The sequence below is a fragment of the Centrocercus urophasianus genome, unplaced genomic scaffold, assembly GCF_019232065.1.
Source record: "Centrocercus urophasianus isolate 14NV4802_14NV808 unplaced genomic scaffold, USGS_Curo_1.0 seq_31, whole genome shotgun sequence".
Taxonomy (NCBI): Eukaryota; Metazoa; Chordata; class Aves; order Galliformes; family Phasianidae; genus Centrocercus; species Centrocercus urophasianus.
Window position 1 is genome coordinate 9,858,770 of NW_024884878.1, and position 10,899 is coordinate 9,869,668.

General features: G+C 43.7%; 1 protein-coding gene across 1 annotated transcript in view; it reads left to right on the forward strand.

The window, feature by feature from the left end:
• DGKQ (diacylglycerol kinase theta) overlaps nt 1–3,630 on the forward strand; it is a 79,223-nt gene extending 75,593 nt beyond the window's left edge. The window contains 4 exon segments of the mRNA XM_042829398.1: nt 214–325; nt 1,346–1,498; nt 2,623–2,650; nt 2,653–3,630. Of these exon segments, the coding sequence (XP_042685332.1) occupies nt 214–325; nt 1,346–1,498; nt 2,623–2,650; nt 2,653–2,699 (340 nt within the window). The 3' untranslated portion in view covers nt 2,700–3,630.
• Nucleotides 3,631–10,899: the final 7,269 nt, after the last annotated feature.

The window sequence follows — 10,899 nt, forward strand, 5'->3', positions numbered from 1 at the left end:
AGAAGGTCAATGCTGCACAAAATGCAGAACTTTCTTTCGTTCCCCAACGACCTCGACAGAATGCTTCCAAATTCTAGGAGAGCATTTCTTGCTCTTAGTGCAGGAAAGCTCGACTTCTCCCTCCCTCTGGAGATGAGCAGAGTGCTGAGCTTTTGAAGCCTGACAGAGCAGAGGTCCCAGGTGGGCTGGTCACTGTGTTTGTTCTCTGTGCAGCTGGGGGTCTGGAGCTGATCTCTGGGGCACTGACAGTGATGACCGCTTTGAGAAACCACGCATTGATGATGGCCTGCTGGAAGTTGTTGGTGTCACTGGTGTTGTTCACATGGTAGGTTGTCGCTCTGCTGCAAATAGAGGAAATACGTTTCAGTGAGCCTCTCTGGTAAATATACTCTTCTCAGATTGATTTATTTTCATAATAAACTGCATCTGAAAGGTGAACAGTCCTAGCCGGTATGCATCAGTGCTGGAATTATTATAGAATTATTTGTTCAGGTTCTTGTTATGTAGTACAGAAATGGTTATAGACCATAAACAGAGCTCACGGCAGCATCAGCTGTCTGCAAAGAGATGTTCAGGAGTTAGCTGTAATTGCTGTGCCCATTCCTGGCTGCAGGGCCTGGTAGCTTGTGTGTTAGCCTCCTTGGAAGACCCACATTTAGATGTAAGACAACAGCAGACAGAATGGAAAGTGAAGAAACTCATGTCTGCATGAAGAGCGTGAGAACTATGAAGAGCATGTTAAAAGAGTGTGGTTCAGGGGCTACGTGCGTATGTAGGCATGGGACACAAATACACATGGAATGCATTACTTTTGTGTTAAGGTTTTGGTATCTGTACACATTCACCAGGACAAATTTTGGAAGCAAAGTTGACTTCTGTGGTTAACGCTGATCCAGTAGTTGAAGACGAATATGGAGTTGAGTATGGCAAAGCTCCTCTGTGTTTTATGATAATGTACCTTCAGATTTTGGAATTCTGCACCACAGTCTGTGCTTAGTTAGGTGTTTTAAATTAATTTACTACTTTATGGAGGAGGGAAGTAAAAGCAAACAGGATTTTTCTGAGTGTGTGCTCCTTTGCCAAGAGGAAAGTCCAAAGTAACTGTGTGAAGTTATTTGGCCTCTGGCAGCAGGCAGGCACTGAGTTCTTGTCCATGAAGTAAGTTAAATAATTAATTTTGCATCCTTAAAGGCATCCTATGCCTACTTTGCTTAAGCAGTTCTTGTACTTGAAACTTAAAATATCAGTAAGAATAAAATTGTATTCACCCAGTTCATGTGCAGCTAATACTTGTGCTTCTTGTTTATCGGGGTGGTTGATAACCTTGGCTTTTACTTCTTAACAGGGTCAAGTCCAGAGTGGTTTTCGTTCAGGCATCCGCATAGCCCAGGGCTCATATTTTCGTGTAACGCTCCTAAAGCCAATTCCAGTTCAAGTTGATGGAGAGCCCTGGATTCAAGCCCCAGGACAGATTATTATTTCTGCTGCAGGACCAAAGGTAATGGCTCTAAGTTTGTCTCAAAAAACTGACCTTGTTCCTTCAGTGATGTTGTTCTGTTATGTTGCTCATCAGTTGTGTTCTTAACTTCAGAAGTCAACACTGTGTGGTAATTGTTGGGTGAGTGAACAGCCATTTCTACAGAGAGTTGTTTGACAGCCTTCTCCAGTGGCTCACATGGGGATTGTGTTCAAGAAGGTAGAAACTGAGCTCCAGCCAAATGATTACTTCATATTTTTCCCTTACTGAGATGTGCTGGTGGTGTTGCTTGCCCTGAAGCTGATGGTAGTTATGAGGGCTGTGGTAGGACTCCAGTGAGTGAGGACAGAAGAGTCTGCTGGCTGTGCTGGTGGGGAAAGATATGTCTGAAAGCAACAAAGGAGAAAATTGAATAGTGGGGGGGAGAATCTTGAGAAAAAGAGGCTTTTGAGTTCACTAGTGTCTGCTTATTCCTAGTGTCTCAGTGTGTATATACAGAAGAAAAAGAGCATCGACTACCTAAGCATTAACTTTCATTTTCGTATTGAAATTGTGAAATCAACATTTTGTCTGTAACCTTAAGGAAGCCTTTTTAATTCACAGAAATTTGTTGCCTTGGGCAGTCTTAGAGACCACATAGCCCCATTAGGAGAGCTGCCAAAAAAAAGGCGCTTGCAGGCAAGAAATGGGTTAAAAAGAGGATCATAACTTCAGTGTTTGGGATATGTTAAGCCTGAGGGCTGGGACTGGGGAGGGAGAGATGCAAACTTAAATTGGCTTTCCAGTGAGAAATATTTCTGTCTTAAGGCTGGTGACTGTCAAAGTTACCTGTATGCATGTGTATTTCTATGCTTGTCCATTGACAGATATGCACATACACACTTCTGTACACACTATGTACATATACCTACATGGGCCTATTTATGTATGTAAAAAGCGTTAAATCCTAGCACTTTGAAAGGGTGGGTGTTTCACTCAGCTATGTATTTTAATGGTTTTTTTTGCAGTTCAACTCTTTACTCGTGTATTAGTTGTCTTAGACCTGCTAGCAGGTCTAAGATATTTGAACACTTAGATATGAAAACGTATTTGAACTCCAGATATTTGAACACTCCTTCATTTTCTTTAAAAACTTTGCGTTTTAGGTTCGTATGTTGAAAAAATCCAAGCAGAAAAAAAAAAAACTGGAAGCCTGAGAGAGATGAGAGTGGATAGCATGTGAGTATGTGGAGGAGGACCTGAACAGAGACCTGTGCTCAGAATGGATGCAGCACAACTGAAGATAGCTCGGTAAAACCGAGCTGACAACTGGTGAAGAAGCATTGTTTATGAGTGTGCCTTCATTACATTTTGATAGTACTGGGTTCTACTTAGTCTTTCAGAGATAGTGCCTCGTTGTTACAAGTAACTGTTATGTACCACTTGCCTCATTTGAGATGTTTTCTTTGGGTTGCTCTTCCGTAAACCGTTGCCCATTTTTTTTGTGTCTTTGGCCACCAGGGCCAAAGAAAGATTATGAAATGCCAAGCTTCCTGCTTCTGCTCTCACAAAGACTCTTCCCGTCCTCCCTGCTTTTTCTTTTAGAAAATTATCCATAGAAAAACTTGGTGCATCCTTCCATAAATTAAACTGTGTTGTTTCAAGTTAATACCTACAGTAACCTCTGTACAAAAGGCAAAGACATGAGCTGCTGAGAACTCCTTGGATCAGTCCGAATAACACAGATGAAACAGCGCTGCCTTAGAAGAGAGAAAATACAGAACACAGGAGAGATGATTTCTCTAAAAGCCTGTTGTGCTAGGAAGTTGAGTCCAGTTGAGTCCAGCTATTTCAGAGAGTTTATTTCAACAGCAGGTGGACAGAATGGATGAAGGGCAAACAGCTTTTAAGTAAATTATCAGTTAAAGTTGGTAACAAAGCCTGTTTAAAAGGCATTTGAATTTCAGCAGCCACCACTCCAAAGTAGAAAAGGAACAAGAATACCTGGGTCACTGTTGCAGTACACTGTTGCAGTGGCTATTTTCTGTCACTGAGAGCATTATCTTTAACAGCAGGCTTTTCTTCCTGTCTTTTCTTGTATTATCTCATGTTCGCTTATTTGTTGGGCTGCTATTTAAAAGCCAGCTCCAAGACTTGTAACTAATTAGTGTAAATCAAGTGTTCTCTTATAAACCTTATAGTGTTCTCTGAAGTGAATATGGAGTAGTTTCACTCAGGAGTTTTAGGAGGTACTGAAGCCTGTAGAGTGACATTCTGTAGGGTTCAGGAGAGTGGGAATATGATACCTGTCATGAAAACTCACCCTGTCAGCTTTTTCAAGTACTCTGTGGGTGTTGTTAGCAGTTGTGGGCCCAGCGACTCTGACTTTACCTTCCCCCTGGGATGAATGTGTGCGCTTCTGAGTTCAGCCCTCTCTCATCTCTGTGACATTGACATCACCTCTCTTTGCCTACCTGCCTGCTGCTCCTGCAGGGATCCAGCGGCTCCTTCATAGCTTCCTGCTGGAGGCTGGAACTAGAGCAGATGCTTAGTCCTGTACTGCACTACATGTATCTGCTGTCCATGTCCACAGTCATGTTGGTCTGCAGCAGCCAAACCTTTCCCATCGTGCATTGTGCACTGTGCAGGAGGAGAGAGTGTGGATCTTCATCTCCTGATCACTAGGCGTGGGATTGTCTCTGCTTCAGAACCTGGACAGGAAGGATCCACTGGAGCTCCTGTGGCATCCTGGTACCAGCATTCCAAGCAGCAGGAACATATTGTACTTCAGGCTGTGCTTTCAGGCTTATAAGTTAGAAATCTTAAACATGTTGCTGCTAGTTATAGTTGTCCAGAAAGCCAGAAAAACTGCTTTTTGTCCTTGGGGTAACTGAAAGACTGTATAGCCTAATTGCTGACTCAGACATGCAGAGGAAAGCTTCACTTTTTGTTACAGAAAACACACATGAGCTTTTAAGCTTGTGGTACTGACCGTCTTCTACAGCCCAAATAAATAAACCAGTCTGGCTGTTCTTCTAGACGCACATCATCCTGCAGCATGCAACTGACAGTGTTTTGTGTTCTTGGCTTGTTAAGGCCCTGGCTGTGTCTCCCTGTTGCTTAGTATCTGTTATCTGAAATAACGTGGAACTCGTGGGCCAGAGTATTTTAATCAGAGGGCCCCATGCTGTGACATATCATTCCGTGGGGATTTTCTATCTCTGTTACAAGGCTGACTCAGGGCAGCATTGTGGTAGCAAAGTGGCACAAATACAGCCTTGTTCTTGCAGCTGCCCAGGTGGATCCTGCTGATGCATACAAAGGCTTTTAGTTTTCGTCTTTCCTTCTCTTTTCTCTTTTTTCCATAAACTGATTCTCACATGTTGTTTGAATAGATCAAGTAGATGAATGCCACGCTGGAATGAAAATGTATCTTAAGGAAAACACACTTGGCATTTATGGTCTCTGTGCATCATAAAATGATTCTTAGTATGTTTTGAAGGCAAAATAGATTCCTGAGCAGTTGCGAAAGAAAAACTCTTGTAAAATTTTTAAGAGAAGAAACTCTGTTGTGCTCTCTGCTAAGCTGTACCAGCTTCAGGTACTGTAAGGCCAGCACATCAAAGGGATCATACGTTTGTTTTTCTTAATTTTCTTTTTTTTTTTTTTCTTTTTTTTTTACATTTTTATCACTCTGGGTGTCTCAGAAGGCCTAATATTTTCTTCCGTAGCCTGTAAAACTTCCTTGAAGAGAGGTGCTGACTCTTTACACTTAGTATGAAGCATCTTGACTGAGCCTTTGCATTGAACATAATGAGGCAGTACAGTTAATATCACAGTGGGCAGATGTATGGTTCTGACAACTCAGTGCAAAGAGGAGTGCTGTATGAGTGCTTCCTGAGTACCTAGCTTTAGGCAAGGCAGTAAGGAAAGCACTGGGAAGGAAGAGGCTCATGCTGCCCAGACGGGTGTTGATCAGTCAGAAACCACAGCTGTAGACAGAGATGTGGCACAGGCTGCGCCGTTCAGGCACTCTCCTTCATCCTCTCTGTATCCGCTGTCTTCTCACCCACAACTATGTTCAGCACACACAGATCCCTCACTTGGTGTCCTACCAGGCTTTCCTAGCATGGAGAGAGAGGTCCTAGAAGCCGTGGTGCATTTCAAGTGTCCTAGTGCAGCAAACAAATAGGGTGGTGGTCAGTTGGGTAAAATCTGCTTTTAAATACATTGCCTCTGTCCTGGATTAGGAGAACAAAATTTGGAAGGTTATCCCTGAGATGTAGGTACTGCATCAGAAAATTTGATATTATTTTCTCCCATGAATTTTAGACTTGGTTTTTGTAGTTTTAATTCTGATGCTTCCATTGTAGTCAAAAACACTTTGTTTATGTGTGTGAATGCTTACATATACGTGTATACATACACACACATTCTTAATGCAGTCTTTATTAATGTCCCGTAGCAGTGTGGCTTTGCAGCTTTTGCTGCATTGCAGCACTGTGATAGCGCTCACTTGGGCACCTTTCTCTCACCCTTGTGGTCAGGAGGCAGGGCAGCTTTCTTGTTGCACCCTCCTGGGCTGCCAGCATGTGATGGAGGTGTGCTTCCCAATATGATATGACAACAATAGAGCCAAAGCACAGCTGTGTTCAGAGTACAATATCTGCAAAGCTGTGTTCAGAGTACGTGTTCTGCACGTGTTCTATCTGAGCTCCTCATGTTTCATCTACATTTCAGTTGTTTTAGTGTGTTTAACTTCAATGGAAATGGCTACTGTAGTGTTTTAAAAGCCAGAAGCTGTAGTATGGTCGATACGAATAAGAAACAAAACTAAAAGAGCTGCTGCAGGCCGTTGCTCATTAATCTGCATAGTTACCCTCCTCAAAGTACTGCACAGATTGTCTCTTTCAAAGTGCAAATAGTGGTCTTGTTGTATCAGCTCTGTGATGTCACTGCAGGCTCAGGTGTGCATGTTACCTTGCAGCACAGCCCGTTGGCATGTAACTGTCTGTGTACCAAGTGAAACCTCATTTTGTGAGAGGATAACATAAAATGAACTGTGGTGACACCGAAAATGGACTCGTGTTGGAGACAGAACAGATGTTGCTGCATGGGTGTTGTACAGATATGCCATATGTTGCATGGCCACCAGCCCACACCCTGGCACTCATACCAAGGGAGCAGTCAGGAGTCCTTCAGTCTGCACCCCATACCTTTCCTGTACCTAAGTGGCACTAAGTGTGCATCTTCCCCTCCTGGTAAGCTGCTGTCCTGCCCTTTGGACTCTACTTTATGCTGAAACTGGTGACAGAAGCAGGAGTGCCGGGTGTCGTATGTGTGCAGAGGGTGTGGGAATAGGCTCATGCTGTTCTTCCACTTCTGTGTTAGCTTCTGCTCCAACCATTTCACAGCTCTGCAGCAAAGGTTCAGCAGCAGTTGGGATTCACGGGGCAGCACCACCTCGTTTTCAGCCCCTGACCTCGTGTTCTTCAGTGCACATATCATTTCACGTGCTTTTTGCACTTAGCAGAAAAGGTTAGATAGTCTTTGGGTTAGGTAGGTAAGTTAGATACGCTTAGGGTGTAGCAGAATGGCAGTGTTTTGTACTCTTATGTAAATATGGGAATGATTCTGCAGATCTGAAGATGCACTTTCAGGTAATGGTGAACGCAAGTTGGTAGAATGCAACTCTTTAAAACTTCAGGAGCTTCTCTGACCACAGTGCTCCTTGGTCCCCATCTCTGATTCTGTTCTCAAGGGCTCTGCTTGGGAATGAGAGATGGCCCCTTCCCCACGTCACAGTGTGTATTTACAACTGACTGACTGAAGATTCACTATATTTTTAAACTCACGAATTGGCTGCTAGTCTAAGGTTTAGGGTTGTTAGTCTGACTTTATAATGCTTTTGAAAGTGATGTTAAGGTTTATTTATAATGTCAGCATTTTCTGACTTGACACTTCCTTGGCTTGTAGGAGAGGTCCAGCTCAGAGCCCTTGTTCCTTTGCTGCTGGCTGTTTTGTTGAACAGTGTAGACATTTTGTGTATAGAATGCAGTAAAATACATGCAATTTACTGATTTTAACCTGCAGCCGGTCCAGCAGCTTCGATGTTTACAGGACAGTGACTACTGATTGTAAACCCACACACATCAGTTGATGCCGTGCCCCCTTTTTGCATCTTGGAAGCACTGTTTCTGCTTCCCGTGACAGTTAACGAAATAGTTGCCTTTTGGTTTAGACTCTTTGCTGTGTCCCTTTAAAGAGATTTACGTGTGGTTACGACTTTACTGATGTACAGTACAGAGTCTGTCTTATGAATCCACAAGTGTTGTATTGAACTTGTTTTCCAAAAGATTGACTTTATTTTTTTGTGAAGATAATTTATCACAGTGTTTATAAGCAGTTCAGTGTTAAAGAGGTTGGTCCAAAGCCCTGAAGTAAATGTATTAAAGATGTATCACAGAGCAGAATATTTTTAGTAAGACAGTGGTGTTGGTGTAGCTACCCTTCTCAGCTCTCCTAGCAACACTCTCATTTAACAAGTCACCCTGGCTCAAGCGTGCTGCTTAGGAGCAGACTTGATTTCAGAAGATCTGGCTTCATTTACATTGTGCATATCCCCTTCTGGCAGCAGTTTCAAATGTAAACACCAGCTGTAGCGGCCTGAACTTTTCCCCAGTACAAATCACACAGCTAAGGAGCTTGCCCTGGTGCCTGACAGCAGGGGTGCAGCAGGTCTGGTGACGTCTGGCCCTTACGGTTGTCTGTCCCTGTCCAAAGGATGTGACACACATTGGTCTCTTCGCTTTCCAAAAGAAACAAGGCTCAAACCAGATCCTTCCCTGTGTCGAATACTTGCAGCTTGCTGAGCCATGGCATCTCTTTCTTTGTGCTGCTGATCTTGCCAAAGTGGGTAGCAAGAGGTGCTTGAAGAATTACTATTTATTGTGTTACTTTTAGGTGCTTTATGATGCCTTCACTGCTACTTTAAAAGAAAACTGTGGGGATCTGTATCATAGCAATAGCTGTATAACTTTAGCTTTCTGAACATGCCAAAAAGAAGTAGTCCTTGAGTGGCTGAATTAGCAATGTCGTAGATAGTAGCAATCAATACCTTGAAAAAGCTGCAAGTTCTAATTAATAGGAGCATCTTGGCTTTGAATGTAAAGTGTCACAGAGTTTGTCATTTGCTAGAGGTTTCAGTGTCCCTCCCATGACACGTTAACTCTTCTCAGACTCTAGCTTGGTTATTGCTTAAATAACTGCATTTCACCTCTTGTCATTTAAGTCGGCCAACTTCAAGTGGATTTCTAACAAATGCCATTTTAATATCAAGATACCTTTACGTGTGTAATAACATCTCTGGTGAACGTTCGAATACATTGGCAACGAATCAGGTTGGCCCAACAAGATGAGTTAAGCTGACCACCAAGCAGATGAGCTATCGTCTAGTGCTTACTCTTTGTGCACTTAATAGTTCTGGAAAAAAATAAATAAAGTCTAAGTGTTAGCTTTCAAGTGCTCAAAAACTGTTTTCACGTTGTGTGCCTCAAACTAGTAATGCATTACCATACCTTTACTTGTGCACTGGTCTCAGAAACAGTGTAACTTGTTTCTCAGTGTCTGCCTTGCAAATCACTATGCTGTGCTAACTTGTCTACAAATAACATACCTAATGTACTAATTGGTTTAAAAGAGAGTTATTTATAGAAGATGGGCTTTCCTCGTATATTTAAACATCTCTTTGTCTCTTTGGGTTATATTCATAGAATAATTCTGTATATATTTTGCAATATGTCTGTGTTTAATTTGATTGTACATTTTGCACTGATTTGAAACTGTGTATTCTACGTGTTATTTACAAGTTCCAGAGATCTATAACTAGAATTTGTCTGTGAAAAATACAACCTCTGTTCTGCCCTGGTCACTTGTGGAGTAGTGGTGCTTCTCTAAAAACAGCAAAGTACACTTACTCATCAAGAAATGAACTTTCTTTCATGTGGGCTCTTCTGCAGTGTTCTGACATGCTGCAGGAGGGTGGTTGTGCACTGTGTGAGGGTGGCTGTGTTGTAGCAGAGTTGTTCTTGCCTTTGCTGTTGGTTGCTGCCATTAACAGCTACACACAGCTGTGGTGTGCAGTGCTCAGTAGCAGTCAGGCGCTTCTGGAGCCATTATTTCTGTGGGTCACACTTACTCCAAGTGTGCTGAGACCTGAGATACCTGCTGAGACCTGACCTGAGTCAGTGTTGTGTTGAGAGTTACTTCAGTGACTGTCCTTGGGAAAAGAGGTAAGCAAACAAAGTATCAGCCTGCACATGGGAAAAAAAAATAACCTTAAATTTCTGTGACTTAACCAAGCTGCATGCCAAATGTCTTGCTTTTACAATGGAAGAAAGATGTCCCTTTCTCTGCTACTAGAAAAGTAGCATTTTCCATTTATTCAGGTTGTGGCACACTAAAACATACTGCTCTTCAAATTATATGCACTTTAGCTTTTGCACATATCTTTACAGTTGCAGCCTGACATATATTTGGGAGGTAGTGCCGATCTGCCTGAGGGCAGGGAGGCCTGTCAGAGGGATTTAGACAGGCTGGACTGCTGGGCTGAGGTGAATGGGATGAGGTTCAACAAGGCCAAGTGTCAGGTCCTGCACTTTGGGCACAACAACCCATGCAGTGTTACAGGCTTGGGGATGAGTGTGAAGAGGAAAGGGACCTGGGGGTGTTGGCTGGTGGTCAGCTGAACACGAGCCAGCAGTGTGCCCAGGTGGCTGTTAAGGCCAACGGCATCCTGGCCTGCAATAGAAATGGTGCAGCCAGCAGGAGCAGGGAGGTGATCGTCCCCCAGCTGATCACCAGTACTCAGCACTGGTGAGGCTGCACTTTGAGTACTGTGTTGTTTCGGGCCCCTCACTACAAAAAAGACATTGAGGCCCTGGAACGTGTCCAGAGAAGGGCAACAAAACTGGTGAGGGGTCTGGAGCACAGAGGAGCAGCTGAGGGCACTGGGATTGTTCAGTGTGGAGAAGAGGAGGCTCAGGGCAGACCTCACTGCACTCTGCAACTTCCTGAAGGGAGGTTGTGATCAGGAGGGGTTTGGCCTCTGCTCCCAGGCAACAAACAGGACGCGAAGAAATGGCCGCAAGTTGTGCCAGAGGAGGTTGAGGTTAGACATAAGGAAGAACTTTTTCTCTCAGTGGTCAGGCACCGCAATGGCTGCCCAGGAGGTGGTGGAGTCGCCGTCCCTGGCAGTGTTCAGGAGGCGCCTGGATGAGGAGCTGCGAGATCTGGTTCAGTGCTTGTGGCGGCAGTGGCGATGGGAGGGCGGTTGGACTGGATGCTCTTGCAGCCCCTTTCCAACTTTGCGATTCTGTAATTCTATGATTCTCTGATACTTCAAATATGCAGTAACGGGAGCCAAATGAGCTGCCCAGTGGGTA